Source organism: Tinamus guttatus, unplaced genomic scaffold (assembly GCF_059628265.1).
Source record: "Tinamus guttatus ecotype Peru unplaced genomic scaffold, ASM5962826v1 Tinamus_guttatus_pri_ptg000308l, whole genome shotgun sequence".
NCBI classification, from domain to species: domain Eukaryota; kingdom Metazoa; phylum Chordata; class Aves; order Tinamiformes; family Tinamidae; genus Tinamus; species Tinamus guttatus.
Genome location: NW_028288842.1, coordinates 2710584 through 2730281, shown reverse-complemented (window position 1 = coordinate 2730281; position 19698 = coordinate 2710584). Strand labels below are relative to the sequence as shown.

The window sequence follows — 19698 nt, the reverse complement described above, 5'->3', positions numbered from 1 at the left end:
GCTGAACTCAGAACACATAACAGACTTTTCAGTACTACTACTTTGGGCATTAATTTAACACGTTAAGTACTGGTTCGTTTAACTTGCCCATGTAAATAGAAGATTCCAAAGGCTTCCAAATGAAATCAAACTAATTTAGATCAAGACTTACATTTTACCAAGTCTTTCCCTTCCTTTCTACTAGAAACAAGGTTTTCTATACACTAGTCATCCACCTACAGTAGGCCTGCATTTTTTCCTGAAGACTATGTTATAGAAAAGTCATGAGAAATTATATGATGCCCATTAGAAAATAGCTACCGTAACACCTAGAGGATCTTCTAGGAGGAATGGGAAAGTTAATTTGGGAGACTGCTTTTGATTAGACAATCAGCAAAAAGGTCTTAGAATTCTATTTATTTGGGTTAATTTTTGAGCTTCACATTTCATGATATCATGTGTTAATAACACAAAACCCCAGAGTTTGATATCCTCTCCCACTCTTGCATAGTGATGAACAGATGCATTACTGATGCAGTAGCTAAATTTTAAGCCACATGAAACAGAGCAAAACCAGCAGGCTCTCACTAGAAACTGATCCCAACATAAAAAGAATTCATACATATACACACAAAAGTGTGAGTAAAACACTGAATTTGTCAGAAGAAGTTGTAGATATAAAATGAGGGAAAAGCCCACACTTCAGAGAGAAGCTGACTGTGCTAGAGGATAACTCAGCAGTGCACAACCTTCACGCTGCCCACAGTGTTTATTCTGGATGCACAGGACTCTCGCTCTCACGTCATCTGCCAAGACAGCTAGAGAAGCAGAAGCCATTTTTTTTCTTTATCCAAAGACTAGGAAATGAAGGCAAAAGGAAAGCCTCCATATGGTCTATTAAGGCTCCACAAGTCTTTAGCTTGGCTACTGTCGCCGCAAGCGGTAGTTCAGCATCCCTAATGACTGATCCCACACTAGCACTGCTGGCAAAGACCCCAGTTATTTGATTCCTCCAAAACTCATCTCCGGAGAGACTGAAGAGACGAACTCACGCACCGCTAGGAGGCAGAGGAAACGGAGAAGCATCCTTGCCATTGAGGCGGTTTTAGTTGCTCTCTTCCCACCGCGCCCGGACGCCTCCACCCAACGGTTCTTTTCCCCCTCACCAACGGTTTCTCCCCCCGCCCCAACGCCTCCCCGCCACCTGCGCACGCACCTCCCCGTTCGCCTCGCCGGCGCAGCCGCTTCCGCCGCCTCTCAGCCAATCACCACGGAGGAGGGCGCACAAAGGCCGCGCCCGCCTCCCCACCCGGCTAGTTCTGACCCCACGCGGTTCCCGTCGGCCGCTCCGAGCGCGGAGAGGCGGCAAAGGGGAAGGGAGGGCCCGCCACGCGAACAACCCGCGCGCCGATTGGCCGCGGCGCCGCCAATCGGCGCGCGCCTTTCACGCGGCGGCGAGGCGAAGGGGGCTGCGTGTTTCCGGAAGACGTGGCCGTTGCCGCCGCCGTTATTACCCCGGCCCCGCCGCCCCCTCCTCCGGCCCCGCTCCGGGTTCCGCCGCCGCCATGATCTCCCTCACGGACACGCAGAGTAAGCGCCGCCCGCTGCGCCCCGGCAGTCAGAGGGGGAGCGGGGGCGGCTGGGGCCTCCCGCCGTGTCGGTTAGAGCCGTTGGGCGGGCGGTCCGGGGCTGCGTCCAGGCCACCCTCGTCTTTCCCCAGCGTGCCCTCCTGCAGGCATGGAGGGTCCGCGCTGGTCGCTTGGGTACCGGTGGCTTCGGTGCCCCCCTCCGGGCTCGCTGTTATCGCGCTGAACCTTCTCAGCGTTTGTTTTGGGAGCCCCACGGGTGGCACAGGGAGATGCCGTGCTCGGGTAGTACAAAAAGGGGTTCTGTACTTGTAAGGAAGAGGTAAAATGTGTGGTTAAGGCTTCCTCCCAAATGGGCAGAGAAGTAATACTAACTTTGAAAACCAATAGAGCATTGTCCATTGAAAGACTTCTAAAAAGAAGACCCAAGCACCCATTTCAAAGTAGTAAAAGAACGTGCAGCTGAATTAAAAAGTTTGCTTCTATTTAAAGCAATCAGAATTAGAGATGATGAAGGGGGAAATGCAAAGACATCAAAGAAAGAGATCTTAAAAGAGTTTAAGTTGTTAGGGAAAATAAAATGTTGGGTGTTTAATGCCCTGGTTGACAAAGGTTTGCACTCACCTTGATGTCAGGACACTGGGAACAGAGGTACATGCTCAAGTACCTGAGGGATAATTGAAGGGAGAATGAGGTCAGGCTCTTCTTCAAGGTGGCCGGTAACAGGATGAGGGGTTATGGGTGTAAGTTGAAATGTGGGAAGTTTCACCTCCAAATGAGGAAAAACTTATTTCCTGTGAGGGTGACAGAGCCCCAGAACAGGCTGCACAGAGAGGTTGTGGAGCCTCCTTCTCTAGAGATCTTCAAACCCTGCTTGGATGCCACCCTCTGCCACGTGCTCTAGGCCTCCCTGCTGGAGCAGGGAGGTTGGACTAGATGATCTCTAGAGGTCCCTTCCAACCTTAACACATTCTGTGATTAGAAAGACCCTGTGACTTGGATGAACCTTTAGGGTTTTTTGTCTACTTCTTATTGATAAGTCGTTGTGGGCTTTGCTTTTGCCCATTCCCCTCTCATCCTGTCTGGACTAGTAAAGGGAAAAAGAAAAATTTCTTTAGAAAGATCTGTCTACTGTTTTTCCATTTCTTTCTTTAGTGCCTTGTCAACTCCTGTTTTTGTTGTTGTTTGCTTATTTTTCCAAAAAAAAAAAATCTGGAGATAAATCATAAGTTTCTCTGGCAAATTTCTGTCTAGAAAAAGCACAGGTTTGGCTGTACATTCATTCTGTGAGCTGGCATGATAAATGAGGATTGCTGCACTAGTGGACATTTGGAAGGCTTAATTTGCAAGTGCATGGTCTAGAAATTCTTGTAATGATTTGTTGGATAGAAGGGTAAATCACCAGGAAGTGCAGAAGGAAGACAGTTTGCAAATTGATTTTTCAAATTCTGTTTTTAAATACAACTTTTAAAATGTTGCCATTGTGCTTAGAAAAAAATCCATTTTTGAGAATATATAAACTGCATTAAATTTTGATGTCTGAAAATTTATAATATGTAATTTCTCTCCCTTTTTGCAGAAAAGATCAAGTGTGCAGTTTTCATTGAACATAAAAATACCCTGTATTCTAAGAATTAAAGCATTTGCTGTTTTCTGACAGTGGAGAAGATAAAGATATTTTGGGGCAGAGGAGTATTCTTTAAGTTTTTTGAACATTTTCTATCTAGTGCTACAATACTCCTGCACAACTTACTGAATTTCCACAGGAGCACTGAGGAAAGCATTTATCTGTCTTCTCAGTAAATCGTAATGTGCGTGTGTGGTTTTTGTTGTTGTTTTGTTTTTCAAAAGTCACATGGCTAGTACATATTTCTGCATTTTTTTAGACCTTGAAGGAAGTTTTTCTCATGTGATAAATAGGAAAGCTCTTCTGGTGCCAGAGAAGTCATTTTAAAACAGTTCTTCCCCTTTTAAAATCAAATTAGTTCATTTGCAAAGATCATGTATAAATGACAGTGTGTTTTTTCACTAATAATACTGATGAAATATTGTTCTTACATAACAAACTTATTCATTTCAGTAACCTGCATTTCTACTGCTTTTCAGAATCCTGATATGAAACAAGCCTGTAATGTTTTTATCCTGTGGAGAATTCTCTGCTGTAGAACAGCAACAGTAGTTTTGGGTCACTCGGTCTCTGTTAGCAGCAGTTTGGGGATGATGAGAACAATAGCATGTTCCCCACTACTCCTCCAGTAACCAGAATGTGTTGTTGACTTTTAGCCTGAATCTTTTGTAGCAGGACCTTATTGTAAATATGTTGCGAGTGAACACAAGAGAACTGTTAGAGTAGTAGTTGCAGCAGCTGTGGAGAGTTGGCCTTTGCTGCTGCTTGTGTGATATCCCCAGTCTGTGCTATGTCTGAGTGAATTTTCAGTTCTCATGTTGGTGTATTTATCTCGCTGGCAGCTGGTCATTCCTCTGGAGTGCTGCCTACAGGCATTCTCCTTTCAGAATGCAGATTGCTTCTCTTGTTAAAATTGAATTGTTAGAGTATGTGTAGCAAAGCTTTAATGCAGCAGGTGATCTCATAGAATTACAGAATCAACAGCATATGGTCTGCAGCCTTCCTGAAATGTGAGCCCTTACAGAAGTTAGGGAAGTTTGAATGTTGCTTTAATCAGTCCCTTTACCGTGTTTTTGAAAACTTTTGCCCTAACTAAAGGGAAGTTCAGGAATAGGCAGAACAGTCCTTTTATTCCTGAGCTCTTCAAACAAGATTAAATGATGACATATATCTATGTTGCAGTCAAAATTGCAACTGAAATACATCTAGGTGTGTTTGTTCCAGCTTTAATCTGGCTGGCAGTGAAGGTAAAATCAGTGTGTGTGTGTGTGTGTGTTTGTTTTCTCTCTCCAGTTTAGACTGTACAAAACTACTGGCATTGCACTACTCTGTTGCTTGGCTAACTATAGTACTGTTGCTACTTAGGCCAGCTGTATTTTTACATGCTGTAGGTTGTGAAACAGTCCAGCCACAAAAATAGAAGAATTTTGCCCTGAGTACATGGAAAAAGATTTTTGCAACTTTGTTATTCCTGTGATGCCTAATATTGGAAGGGTCAAAGGCTGCCCCTAGAGGTTTAATTTTAAGAGCAACGTGTATTTGAAAGCTTGGTCCTTGAGATGTCTTGTGGCTTTTGTCATGGATGGCTTTAATCATAGCTTGAAATGTCTGGTTTCCTAGACAAGCAAATCTTTCATCCTACTTTACTTTCTTAATAGTTCCTGAGAGACTTTTACAGATTGGCAGAAGCCTCAAAGATACTTGGCATTCTCAAGTTTGGTGGGAAGTGGTAACTGGCTGGAACCTAGAGGAGTCCTGTGCAGTAGCTATTGGCACGCGTGCAGCCTGGCACCTGCAGCGTTAACATCGCTCTCTTCTAATCCAGAAGCTGCAGAAAATGGGATTATTCTGGTTATGTGAGGCAGAATGTGCCCCTGTCCTTTCCAGCCTCCTGGGGTTACTGCAGTGCTCATGAAGGGATAGGAGATAAGGAAAATTTGCTTTCCCTTTTTATCTGTTCACAAAATTCTCTTATGTTAAGACATGCTGCCTGTAAGTGTACTTGATACAAGCTTTCATTGCCAGTACACTTGTGTCTCTCTATTTGTTCTTGAAATAATTGGAGTCTATTAACACCTCCTTGAATTGTGTAATTGGATTATTTTAAGTAGTTGTAAAATATGCTGTGAAGTTCTTCTATGAATTTAAAATTTCTATAGATTGGATATTCAGTTTTTTCTGTAGTTACTTACATGAGTTTTTTGTGGTACTGTGCTTTGTTAAATATCAAGTTGTGCTTTTTTTTTTTTTTCTCCAGAGATTGGAATGGGATTGACAGGCTTTGGAGTTTTTTTTCTTTTCTTTGGAATGATCCTCTTCTTTGACAAAGCACTGTTGGCTATTGGAAATGTAAGTACCTGCTGTTCAGTTTTAGTTTCTGGATTGTTTAGGATGAAGTGTATGAAATATTTAAGAATACATATATAAAAGCAAATTTAAGCTGTGTCATAGAAGAAGTCAGTAGCGGTTTGGTATAAAGGAAGAGCTCGGTGATTTGAGTGAACCATTCTTCCTGAAGAAGGTTGGAGCAGTTCACATCAAGATAAATATAATACCTTTAGGTCAAGCCTGAAGCAGTAGCTGTTCTGCAGTTGTTACACTGCTGCAAATAAGTTCTTAAAATTGACTCTCATTAGTGATGCTTTTTTCTCTGCTCTAGTAAGATAAATCTGATAATTTGAGTATCTGTATCTATTTGGATAAGAGCACTAAAGCTGTCTGTACACTCTTAAATGCAGTCATGCTCTTTATGAAGAAAGAAGCATGAATTCTTCATAATCAAGGTTTTAGATCCATTCATCTTTCATAATAGACAACTTCAGTATCTTCAGTGTATACCAAATTCAATCCTCACTCAGAGCGGGATAAAAATAAATCTTAGTTCTGGTACACAAAATTCTATAAAGAAAATAAATGTAAAACTATATATTTTTAAATTGGACAGCTTTGCACCTCTACTGCTTCACCAGCCAGCCAAAAAGCAGAGCCTGCTAGAAGTTTGCAGCCATGTTGCTGTCACCAAAGTATCTGTTGGCAGAGATGAATTTTGTTCTTTGGCAGCAGAACGTGATACTGAGAGTCACTGAAGGAAAATCCCAAACGGATATTTGAATTTGGGTGCACTGCTTGAAGCAGTGTTCTGAGCCATCAATAAAATGTATAGAGAGAGTGGAGGAAAGGGGGAGAGCGATGCACTTCAGGGGCAACAAAGAAAGCAGAATGTAATTGTGGGGGGAGGGGGGGGCAATGAAAGGCTACCCTGTAACCAGGGATAATGGGGGAAAGATACTGTGTCCTTACAGAAACTAAAGCAGTATATTATTTAATAACATGGAAGTTTTATGTGTTTATTTTGAATCACATGTGAAATCCTTTCCCTTTTCAGCAGAAATGGTGCCCAATTGTGCACCTAGAGGGCGGAGTGATTACAACTCCTGTAGCTGAAAGATACTTAGAGTAGTTTCAACTAGCATGCACCAACTTGATGTACAGTTGATGACCCACTGTGTTCAGCCTCTAGTGGAACTAGTGATCAATGTAACTAGAAATGTTGTTACACAGATTAAGAAAATATGTATACAGGGACAATGAACTCATAATGTTCTTGAGGTCTTTTTTCTTTTTTCCCCAGTTATTCTTAAACATTGTGCACTAGATCAGTGCCAACTATGTATATTTCCATGCTACAGAGTAGAATGTGTCAAGTCTTTTTTTTCCATTCCTAGAAGCCTTAACGTGTTGATACTAAGCTTCGGCTCTGCCTGAAGACAGTGGCAGTGCTTATGTTCCAGGACAGATGAGTGTTGTCACCAGGCCTTCAGACATGCCTGTGCTTGTCAGGCAACAGCCCGCAGTTACGGGTTCTGTTTTCAAAGCAGATGCAAAGCAGTGAGGAGGCTTTTGAATTAGCTACAAATGCTCTAAGCTGGACACTATAAAAGAAAATAACTACTGAATTCCTCCTTGCCATCAGTCTTGGTATTAAAAGAAGCTATGCAAGAAATAAAATCTGATATTGAAGAATCACTATATATGTATTTATGCTTAACATCCTAAATTTAGAAATATAATTAGTTATTTTCTTTGGTTGCTTTTTGTCTCTTCTAGGTTTTATTTGTGGCTGGCTTGGCTTTTGTTATCGGTTTAGAAAGAACATTTAGATTCTTCTTCCAAAAACACAAAATGAAAGCAACGGGCTTTTTCCTGGGTGGTGTGCTCATAGTTCTCATTGGTTGGCCTTTGATAGGAATGATCCTTGAAATTTATGGGTTCTTCCTATTATTCAGGTAAGATTTGTTTCAAAGTAGGTTTTTGTATTGGTGTGTTTAGGAATAATTGTTTTTATCTAGTTTTGCAATATGACAGCTGGCAAAATAGGAAATGGTAAATGTTCAGTTTAATAACTATTATATAAAACTATAGATTTATATACGCAAGAGGTGAAAATCTCTTCAAAGTGTGTGAGGCAAGTATAAATCTGATTTTCGATGATGTATACATCTAACCAAAATAACTGTAAAGCTTCAGAATATCTGGGAACCCAAACTGTTAGCAGTGCAAAGTTTAAATATTACCTCATAGAAAGGCAACTTAAATACTTATATGCTTTGTTCAGGAAGAGCTGCGCTTCAATAAATGAGGCGAAACACTACCTATGTTCTGTGTAGGACAACAAAAACAAACTAAAACAGGTTTTTGTAATGTTTCATTTTCTCATGCCCTTATATATGTAATATATGAGATACTTAACTTGCTATGTTTAACTACATTCATAAGCAGTATTTAAAAAAAATCCTATGAGCAGCATTAGTGATGCATGTTATCTGTTACAATAGGTCACTGCTTTTGCCACTAATGATGAATGAATTTGATGTGGGACAACCTATATATTGATATATACTTATTGAAAAGAAAGCAGGAAATACGCTAATATGTTTTTTAGTGGTTTTTGAACTTCCAACCAGATGAACACTATTCCATTTAAATTCTCATTATTCTAAGACTCACTAATTTTTTTCAGTATTCAGCTGCTGAAAAAAGTAGGTTTTCCTAATCAAAATATTGCTTTCATCACTTCTGTCTCTCAAAAATTGAAAAATTAAATGCTAAGCTTTTTATTTATTTTTCCAAAAGTGTTCATCTTAACTTGATTCCTGCAGAAGACATGGTGAGACTTCAAAAAATTCATCTTGCAGTTGCAATTTTGTTGTTTATTTAAGTGCAATCCATGTGATTACAAATATTTTTTTTCAGATGCATCTGGCCTAAGTGGAAGAGAGTAACAATTATTATCCCTCAGTGGTTTAAATCTAGACTGATTTTCCTCATCCTGTCTTTAACTTGCTGCCAGACTATTTCCCATCGGAGGGAAATCTGATCTTGTCCCGTCTCCTTTGCAATACTTTCACATGCCTAGATTGCATTTACTGGGGGACGCTGTTATGGGACAGTATTTCTCGCTATGCTTGAAAATGCTTTTGGAGCCTCCCTCAGATTACAGGGATCTGAAGTTATGGCTGAAAATATTGTTCTACCTATTGTGACTGTTCAGAAGTTTTTGTCCACACAAATTTTTAGTTGGATACGAGTGGCTTGTATCCAACTCTATCCTGCATCACAATTTACTGGACTACTAAGAAGATCCAGTCTTTAAGAAAAATTCCAGGGGGGAAAAGGGTTGTTTTGATATTATGTGGCAAATAGTCATCATCTCTTAGTGCAGGTGAGAAACTGGTAAATTGTGCAGTTTCAGTGTTCACATGTGGCTCTGATTCTCTTGCATGTTAATCCTTATTCTGTACAGGGGATCTGTAGCTCCACAAGAGGTGGTGCTGAGTACTAGCACCAGCTGAACTGCAGTTCATTGCAGAAGGCTGAGATGCTTCCACATGGGCTTCTCATTTCTGCTGCAGAAACGAGGTGGACAGTGCTGGGGGGCTAGACCATAGGAGCTGTCCCAGGAAACATCCCCTGGTTCATGATTCAGACTTTTCACTTTCTGTGAACTTGTCAAATAAGTTAATAGATACTTTTTTAAGTAAGCAAAATAAAGCACAGGAGTTATTTGGCTTCAGGGAGAATTAATTGCAATTCATTTCAGTGATTTTTACATTGGATATTGTAACATTGTCCTTCCCATAACACAGAATCAAAGGAGCTCAAATATCCATGTCCCAGGTGTCTGTCATAACTAGTGTTTAAGCATGAAAAGATTTTTCTTTTTTTTTAATCTTAATATCTATGCGAATACTGGAAAATGAGATTGGAAATGTTAATTTTGTTGACTAGGTTGAATATTAATTCCTTAGTGGTCAGCTTTCCCCTAGGGTTGCCAATTATGGAAAAAAAATCAGGTCTACTTGAAAATATGCTTTTTTCTGTTCTTCTTTGAATATTTATTCATATATTTGGTAAATATACTTTGCTTCCAGTAAGCTACAGTATTTTTAGTGTAGTCTTTGTTTTAAAAATCTCTTCAACTCATATGAACATGAGAACTGTTTAATTCTAAACTTATACAATCTTCCACTGTCTTTCTTCCAGGGGGTTCTTTCCTGTGGTGGTTGGCTTTATTAGAAGAGTTCCAGTCCTCGGCTATCTCTTAAATTTGCCTGGTATAAGCTCGGTAAGTGTTCAGTACTAAATGCCAAATTTGAAACTATCACTGTTTTAACCCATTCTAATGGGTGCAGTAGTAGAAATACTTCAGAAATAACACAAATGCAACTTTAGAGCAGTGACACTGAATACATTCTTGCAGAGTGCTTGCACCATGTGGTTCTTGTTAATTCCAGTGGGGAGATCCTTGAATGTAAAGGCCCTGAAAGGAAACCTTTGCAGAAGCTGCCTCTGCTTCAGTGCTGTCAAGCAAAGGGGCCCTGCACAGTGATTTGGAAAGCTGAATGTCTGCTGCTTGCTTCACTGTTGGGCTTAAAAGACCACGGGTGATTCTTGCCACCTTTCTGTTCTTCTGATGTCTATAAAATGAGGAAGGACACTGATCTGCGTTGTGGAGCACTGTGATATATTGGAACAAAATGGCCTAGAAGAGCAAAGAATTAAGTGTTGCAGCCTGTATCGGGAATTCAGAAATCCTCATGATGCATAATCCATTATCAAGTGCAATATTTATTAGGGTCCACTGCACCAAATTAGATATTGCTATTTATTAAACTCTCATTTTTCAAATGCTGTTTTCTGCTTTCTTAACCAAATAGCCAGGAAATTGAAGAAAATTTAAAGGTGCTAGGAAGATGATAATCTAGGATCTTTGGTCAACTACTTTTACTGTGCTAATTTCTGTATGTACTTTAATGCAAGAGTTTTTACCCTTGATCTTGTAAGCTACAGATTAATGACTATTACATGAAAATTACTGGAGGGTATAACTGAGTTGTATACACTTTGCTTTGCTTTTTTTTTTTTTTTAATTGGTGTTCAAGATGATCTGTTCCAGTCTTACCGTTTGAGCCGTGTTCTGGCTTTCAAATCCTGATCAATTGAATGTTTTGCTTGTCAATTGATCTTACCTACACACATTTAATTTGACCATAATGGGGTTAAATCTTGCTTTAAAAAGATAATTGTTAATGTTTTATTCAAAGCCTACGTAGGCTCAGAAGAGAATCCACAGTAATGGTCAGTTGAAATATCTTACTTGGTCTACTAATGCATGTGTGGCTGACACTGTATCGTTTTGTTTTTATCATTAAGCTAGCAGTATTCCTGGCATTCTTCTATTTCCTTTTCCATTCTGTTGCATTTTCATGTTGCGCTGTTAATGTGTATATGAGAAAACATGTCATGCAGAAACACGGTTGCAATGTAAGATTTTTAACTTTCACAAACTTAAATTTCATGAGACCTCGGTGAGTACTACTTGATTCCCATTTTCAGTCACATACTAACTGTGCACAAGTAGCAAGCTATCTTTGAGAGTAATTTCATGGTACATAAGTCATGCAACTTTGAACTTTTTCTCTCCTTTTCCACAGCTTGTAGACAAAGTTGGAGAAAGCAACAACATGGTATAATGACAAGAGGGCAGAAGACTGATTCTAAACTTATTGTATTATTTATAAAAATCGTTTTGAGGAATACTCGACACAGATTGTTGTGTACAAAGGAAAAACTTGTAACATTCTTTACATAACAGTTTAAAATGTATAGTTGACAATATACATTAGAAAAGAAGCTCAGCAAGTGTGCTTCTAGGAAAAGTAACTCCACAGTTCAGGAAATAAACTGAAGAGATGAAAGTCGTGGAATAACCCATGTTACAACTGTTCAAGACTATTTTGTTGTTTTTTGGAGAATGTGCTACATGCAAGGAGCCCTTGTGGAATTAATGGTGCCTGTAGTTTTCCTCCTTATTTTGAAGGTGCAGTAGAACAAACAGGCCTGTCCTTTTTAAGGGTGACCCCAACTTATCCAACTCTCTGCTCGCTAACCTCAGAGTGCAAAATACAAAAAAAAAAAAAAAAAAACTTCTTGTGTAACAAGAGATGCGTATTTGCATGAAAGTTAAGGTGACTGTTCATCTTTAATCATATTATGACAAAAAAAGAAATCCCACATGGTTCTGTTGCAAACCTTTTTTGTAAATATGAGGCTGAAATAAAACATTGTTATCTTAATGTTTCAAAGCCAAATGTAAGTTGATTGTATTTGCTTTCCATTCTGGAATCTGCATAATGTCAGTCTGAAATGCTGGTTCTGAACATGCAGAGTGCAATGAGGAGGTCTGGAGACTGACTTACACTCCTTCCAGTTTGTTCTCCTTACTTCATACATGAACATCCTGATGAGAACATAGCCGTTATCACTAACAGGAAAACTTTGTGGAATATGTTTAGTTCAAAAAAAAAAAAAAAAAGGCATTTGGCTAAGGTGCTGACATGGACCCTGTGAAACGTATCTCATCAAAATATGAACTTTTGTTTTAAAATCGTTTAGAGCTAAGGTTTCCTTGCTTACCCTGGAACTACAAATTGAAGATTTTATTTTTTACAGTAATAAAATGAAAACATAAAATTCTGTGTATGTGAGTCTCTGGGAAGAAAACTGATCTAACTGGTTAACCGAAGTGCCAATCTTGGTATCTGGTTTATAACTTGTTCCCTGGATTATCTTCAAATAACTTACTGGTTCTGTTGGTCATAACTTTTATCATCACCTTTGCTGTTACAGAGATTCTTGGCTAACCTGAATAAGGTACAAACCTAAATTAAATGTCCTCCTACTAGTGCAAAGGTCCCACTTTTGCTTTTATTGGTATACTGAACATCATGCACTTTCAATGGGCTTAGATACATAGTGTCTTCCCCTAACAAGAAGGGATCAGTAAGTAAATGGTATTTGTGTAGCCATTGACTTTGTTAAACTTTTTTTCCTTTCTCTCAAATATATGCTAAGGCTCCCTGAAATGCAATGGTAGTTTCTCAAGTAGCTACATTGTCTTAATGCGTCTAATGACTGGAGTTGTTTTTGTTCTTTAGGAGGGTTGGCAGTTATTTTTTGTTACAGAACTTAAAATTTTTATTTTCCAAACTAACTACTAAAGTAAGGAGAATTCTTATGTAACAACCACTTTGGAAATTACTACAAAGTTTGTTTGTATGTGTGATTAGTTTTTATTGTTCTGGGTTTTTTGTTACAACTGTAATAATAGCCGTAATATACTGTTTCCAACTTTCACATTTAATCTGCTTCTTAAATAGTCTTAGAAAGATTCAGTCATAAAAGCACGTCACAATACCTATTTATAATGAGTATCTGAAAAATCAGTGTTTTGCTTTTATAAATGACAAAAAAATCAGTTATCTTTGCCTGATGTCATGTATTATAGGTTATAGACAGGAATAAATATGACTTGTGGCTCCTACCTCAAGAGATGAACCAATGTTGGCTGCCCCTATGCCTCTGTGATCTGTTAAATAACTGCAGGGTGACACTGTGACTGTTGAGCAAAATCATCTTGATAGCTTCGGTAGAACACTAATCTGTACTGTGGGAATCAAGCGCTATTTCAGGAAGACAGTGTTCATCACTCCCAATATATACTGGCTACCTGTAGACTCTCATTCTTGGGATTTTATGGTTTTTTTGAGAAGTAATCTAATGGGAAAAATGGATTGTACCATGTGAATATGGAGTGCTGATTTAATGCAAATTGTTTGGCAAGCTGAAGTACCTTCCTTGACAAGAACTCTAATATCTTTCAGAGAGAGACTATGAATGTGTTGCTGTATATTACATTTTTATCCCTTTGGAATTTTGAGATGGGGGTGGTTCATCTCGCTTTTACTTGCTTACTGTTTAAATTAAAAGTCAATTTTTGTCAGATATGAACTGTTGTGAAAAGTGTCCATGGGAACAAAACTGTGTGAATTTAGCATGGTCTTCATCCCTCCAAGTAACATAGATTGTCTTTGAGACAGTTTTGCCAAGCTAAATATGGGTGGCAGCAAAGGTCAAAACTACTTAGCCTTAAAGTGTTTCTGTCATTACAGAAATACCTTTAACAGAAACATGCTTGGAACATTTCCCCTTTCAAATGTAACTTAGAAAAATCAAAGATGAATCTTATCCTGAGCAAATGAATACTGTAAATATACTTGTCATACCTTGAATAAATGGATACCTTTTTCTATGATTTGTCTCTGTATTTTTTTTATTGTATATTTTAAGAATGTTTTAGTAAGTGTCCCCTCCAACAACTAAGGAGGGCATGCATTTAGTGCTTTGGTCTTTTGCGCTTTTGTTGCTCCTGTAGTCAATAACATTTCACACCAGTCTTAAATGGCAAGGTTGCCCTCTTACAATGAGCCTTAGTTTGCACAAGCACTGCCCTTTATTTTTTTGTATGTATCTGTTCATGATAGAGTGTCATGTTGTTTCAAGAAGCAAACATTTTCATGTAGAGCTGCCTGTGGATTAGGGCATTTTCAGTTGAAAAACAAAGCTTAAGTTGCTTGACTTTGTTTCTGATCTTACTGTGTGACCCTAGGCCCCTTCAACTTCAGTACTTTGGTCAAACTGTTTCACCAGGACAAGAGCTAGGAAAGCAGTCTTGTTCTCAGCTGGGTACTCAGATTGTAACTTCAAACAAAACTTGGAGATAAGGGTAGATAAGAAATGGTTTCTTAGTTAAACACTTTCTCCCCATTGCTCTCTTTCAGGGGCTCTTTCACACATGTGGAGAGGCAGTAGCCCTGAAACTCTAGGAGGAAATAAGGTACATGCCTAGAAATTAGTATGGGTTCTGGTCCCTGTGCATTCAGTTTAGTTCTGAGATAAGTGTGACTCCCGTATCCTAGAGGGTGGCCTGATGAGCAGACTCACTGGTGTGTAGTGATCAAGCCTTTGTCCCCTGAGATTTTGGGTTTTTTTCCAGGAGTAGGAGAGCAAAGCAGCAATTTTATTTTCTTGATGTGTTATATTAGTTAATGCCCTTAAAAATCCATTCTAACTGAAGACAAGTTTATTTTGACAGACTCCCAACTAATTTTACTAAAGCTGATACTATCCCAACACTTGCAAAGAGTTAGTACTTTCTGATTTATAAAGAAAAAAATCTAGCTATGACTAGTTATATTTGTTACAGTGTGAGGTATAATGTGAATCTGTGTATGGTTTGTGAACCTTCAGTGAATCGTTGCTGCTTATCAACCAAGGATACTTTGACCTTGTTGTGCTCCTGTGTTCATCTCTGGCTGCCGCACGCTAGGTTCTTTTTGCTGCTACTTCTACCCTTCAGATGGCCGATTCTAAAATGCCATTACCAAACCAACTTACCCAGCACAGCTTGGCCTCTGTGGCCCTGCTTCGTCCTAAACTTTACACCTCTTGTTAGCCTTGGTCTGTTAAAGCATCTTTTAGAAGACTTGCATCTCATTCTTTGTCCAACAAAAGATTCTCCAGCTGCAGTAATCCCTTGCCAAGCTTAATTTCAGCACATTTATTATATACTAAAGAATTTTAAATACATGAAGAATTACAGGAAAAATGACAGGACTAACTAGGAGCCATATAGGATGGCGTTTATTCTCTCAAACTGACTTGCTGTTACCATTTATCATTCGAGGTATTTATCAAAGCTTGTTTACACCCATCATCAAGGCATTTAGTTTTTCTGCGGAAGTAATGCAGTGCGTATTTGGAGAGGTATTTGCTGAAAAACATTTGCTTTCCTGTGTGCTTTCAGGAGATAACCCCATGGTTATCTCAATGACCCCATGACTCAATGACCAAATTAACCCAGTGACCTCAGTGCAGGCTTGAAAGAGTCAGATAGTGGCTGCGAGAGACACTCACGGTGCATAGGGGGTTAAACAGAATAGGCAGCTAAAGGATTTACACCCAAGCTGCATGGGGAGCCTCAGGAGCATGAGGAGAGGAGGCTCAGGCAGGACTCAACCTGTTGTTCCTAAGGGCCTTTTAAATTAACTAGAATTATATCCTTGCCTCAGCTGCACTGTCCGCGAGGCACCTGCACATCACTGATGAAAGGAAAGGTGCCTGCCTGGCCCCAGTGGGAATTTGGTAGCAGTGGCCCTGCTACCTTGTGCTCTGACAGGCACTGACTCCTTGCCAGATCTTCCACGGTTTTCCTTACTCCAGACAGCGAGGTGGCATCGATGCCCCCCAGGCTTGGGCAGGGTCAGAAGTGCCTTCTGGGTATTAGCCTTACTCAACAGCTAAGGTGTACAAGGGTCTAAATCACAGTGAGTGTGCCTCTCTCTAGATATATATGGTAAATTACAATACATATGCACACAAAACTGATCAGCCCAGAAGACCAGGAGCATTTCCCCATAGTCCTAAATTCGAGAGCCATGAAGACAGCCACTCCCAGTGGTTGTCACACACTAGCTCTTCAGATTTGTAGTGTGTAGTGCTTGAAGTCGGCTCTATCCTGTATGCATTGGGTTCGATGCCTTCAGCACAGTCTGTTCAGTGCCCAACTGCTGCCAGAATACAGGCAGTGTCGCAGCTCCACTCAGCATCTTCATCATGTCACTGTTCTCAGGGCAGGAGTTTCCTAGAGGGGATACAGACTAGGACACTTTCCCCTTTAATAGGTGGTATTTTACAGCCTTCACAGGGTTGTTGCCTCTAATGTCCCATCATATCCTGCAGCTCTGATGCTTTAAAATCACAAGACACTGTGATCCCTTGCAATTTGGCTGCACTGGTCCAATGAGCCACTGCTCTTGACACAGGCCTCCCCTTCATGCTCTCTGGCTCTGAGCTGGGGCCTCATCAGGCCCCAGGTGTTTAGATGTCCCGTTTCCAGATCCCAGTCTGCTTCTCATACCGATGCCTTCACAGCCAGAGGATGGACCTCTCATCTGACCTCCTTGCCAACACCAGCAGTTTGCAATGCAGGCGGCCATCACAGCACATCAGTGTTCCAGGTTCTTGGCTCAATCCACAGCATGGCTGCAATCACGACCTCCAGCCACCTTAGCAGCTTCAAGATCACGTTCCAGCTGCCTAATTCACTGGCACTGTGTCAGCAACACCTTGCCCTGGGTGTGGAACACACCTAGGTAGAGCCACCCGGGATCCCCTGCTGCCTTTCACTCCATCAGCCCTCCCAATTCCAACCAGAGCTTGGACAGCAGTTCCACTAGCCGCTCAGGGGATACCCTGGGATCACTCTAGCTCCCTCATGCTGTGGGGACAATCCACCCCACAGCTTGGGAGTTATGGGTCACCACCAACCCACAGTGGGCCAGCTGGGAATGTGGCTCACTCTCCCCCTTGTCGTTTAACTTCCCAAAGAGGCATCTCCACACTGAAATACTGCCAGCTATGCCAACTGTGACCTCAAGAGGGGCAAGAAAGGGTTGGACTGGCAGAGAGAAACACTCAAGGTTCATAAGGGATTAAACAGGAGAAGTTTAATAAAGAACCTCCAGGAACTGTGAGGAAGGGTCACCAAGGGGAGGTTGATGGAGGCATGGGTTGGACACCCAGGCAGGACTTGACTCATTCGTGAGGGCCCCTTAAACCTACTGCAACAGTTTCCTTATCTCAGCCTTGCTAACCTTGAGAAACTACAGCCCAGGAAGCAGCTAGACACTGTTGACAAAACAGAATATGCCTGCCTGGCCCCGATGGGAATTCAGTCAGTGTGTAGTTTCACTAGCTGGACCTGCTACCATGTGCTCTGCCAGTCACCAACTCCTTGCCAGATCTTCCGCAGATGCCCTCACTACACCCATCTTCACGTGGGGTGGTTCTGCTTTGCTGGGAACTAACACTTCTCCCATAAAAATATATAGGTTCAAAGTCTCTTTGGCGCAGATGCTGCTAACAGCTCATAAAGCTACTGTAATCCGGCTCCCGCCTGACTTAGCAAACGCCGGGATTTCCTGCCCTTGGAAGGAAGAAAAGGGCATCAACGTTTTCCCACCGCTGGTGGCGAGGAGCAGCGGCGGGGCCCGCCGCGGCCCGCAGGGGGCGCCGCTCGCAGCGCCCCTTCCACCTGCTCAAGGGCGAAAGGTGCTTCTCGCTTTCCTTCAAAATACTGCAGTTTGGGGTCCTAGATTTGGGGGGGAAAAAAAGAAAGAAAAAAATAAAGAAAACAAAAAGCCGGAGGTGAGGTTTTTGGCCAGTTTTATGTGTGCTTCTGGAATCTATTTTGGTTTTATTTATACTTGGGAACTACAACGTAGTTTCAAAACGCGAAGTGGACAGAAAGTTTTTTACAGGGAGCTGTTTGCCCGGAAATGCTTCAAGTCAAGCCTGTCTCCCAGCTGGCAGGATTTGAAGCAGTCTGATTAAAATGTGGAGCCTGGGGAAGCTGGCTTTCCATCTGGGACAATGCAGGTTGCAGCACTTTCTCCTTAGCCATTCAAAAGCTCTCCTGGTAAAATCTGAGGGAACAAGATTTATGTTTCCACTGCTCTAAAATGAAAGCCATTCTGGATACAGCATTGCTACCAAAAAAAACAAACAAAAAAATGTTATACTTAATTTTCCTATTGAAATCAAACACTTTTCAACACTTAAGTCTTCCAGATGTCCTGGCTTTTATTAGCCATTCAACTTATACAGAGAATTATTCACTGAAGTTGTTCTCCCTCAACTCAAAAAAAAAAAAAAAAAAAAAAAGTAAGTGCCAGGCCCTACAACATCGCTATTTTTACCTCATTTTTTCTTCCAGGTTTTAAGTACAGATGAGCATAGTACAGGAAGAAATGACTTAGCAGTGCTCGTTTTGTTGCCCTGGAAAGAGGATGAAGCAGCAGCAGAGCGCTTCACTGAAGACCTCCTCCATGAGAGAGGACAGCAGTTTTTGTGGAAAATTCATGACTTTCCTGGATGAGCATGAACGGGAGAGCAAGCCAACGTGAGGCCGGCAGCCAGGCATATCTCTGCACCCCGTTTTCCCCCTTCTTTATGGTGATGATTCCCAATTCCCTTGTCCCAGCTCTAGCAGTCCCTGCTGGTGGCCCAGAACCTTCCAGAAGGCGAGGTCTGTTGGGCCGAGGCAGCAGGGCTGGGGGGTAGCTCGGATCCTTCCGGAAGGCGCAGACCGTTGGGGAGCCCTTGCTGCTGTTGGAGTCCGAGTGAGGGGAGCGGCACGAAGGAGATGTCTGGCACAAACCTGGGGAACAAACTGGCGTCTTGGTTCATTTTCAGACCGTGGTGTGTCTTTTATGGTTATTGTTCTGAGTGACACATTCATCCACGTGCTTGTTCGGGAGGAATACGTAAAATGCCTTTTCAGGAGTAGGAATGAGAGAGTGGGAGAATTTATATTTATTCACAGTTTCAGTTAGCCTCTACATGCAGCTCACTTATGCAACCCTTTTCCTTTTACCTTTTCTACATGTTTCCATGTTTGTCAGGTGTTTTGTTGCTGTCTCCTCTTTTGTCCTTTCTTTTTTTACTGTTTCTTTCTCGGGGTTTAATTATGCAATCTGTACTTTCAGTGACAAAGCCAGTTTAAATAGTTTCCACCCATTCTTGTTTACAGCAAGTTTTTGTTTTGTTTTTCCCATTCCCATTCTTTTCATTGGAGGTTTTTAAACCCAGATCCTTTCGGCAATCCCCTTTACAGCACAGCCTGGATACAGCTGAGCTGGCGCCAGTGAGGGGGTGGCACAAGGGCAAGGAGGGCAAGAATGAGGGAAGCAGCACCCGGGAAAGCACGGACTTCATTTCTCTCTCCAAATATTACCAGCTGAAACCTTGCATTTCACACAGATATTTCTTCTGTAAGGTGACTTGGGTCTGAGAGAGGCTACTGTGGCTTTTTCTTTCCATTTCTGCAAAGAAACTTCATTGTTTCTTTTCCAAATTTAAGATTAGTTGTTACAACAATCAGTTTCCGTATATCACACTTATTAGTTCAGCTTCTCATGTAATTTTGTTTTATCTTAAGCAGTAATAGCTGTAATATATTTGCCCTTTGAGTTAAAAACAGTAAGTTACAAATTATCTGATCCCAATATTTTATATGAACACATTTATACACACATTTTCTTAAAA

The 19698-nt window shown here is 41.0% G+C and overlaps 1 protein-coding gene across 2 annotated transcripts; it reads left to right on the top strand.

Moving 5' to 3' along the window:
- Positions 1–1504: 1504 nt before the first annotated feature.
- On the top strand, positions 1505–12225 carry GOLT1B (golgi transport 1B). Of its 2 annotated transcripts, XM_088528351.1 has the most exons (6): positions 1505–1569; positions 5450–5541; positions 7300–7478; positions 9736–9817; positions 10797–10830; positions 11187–12225. In XM_088528351.1, the coding sequence occupies exons 1-5, from the start codon at positions 1545–1547 to the stop codon at positions 10803–10805; spliced, it is 387 nt and encodes a 128-aa protein (XP_088384477.1). In that variant the 5' UTR covers positions 1505–1544; the 3' UTR covers positions 10806–10830; positions 11187–12225. The 2 variants fall into 2 exon arrangements, with proteins under 2 accessions (XP_088384477.1, XP_088384476.1); XM_088528350.1 differs by lacking the exon at positions 10797–10830.
- The last annotated feature ends 7473 nt before the right edge of the window (positions 12226–19698 follow it).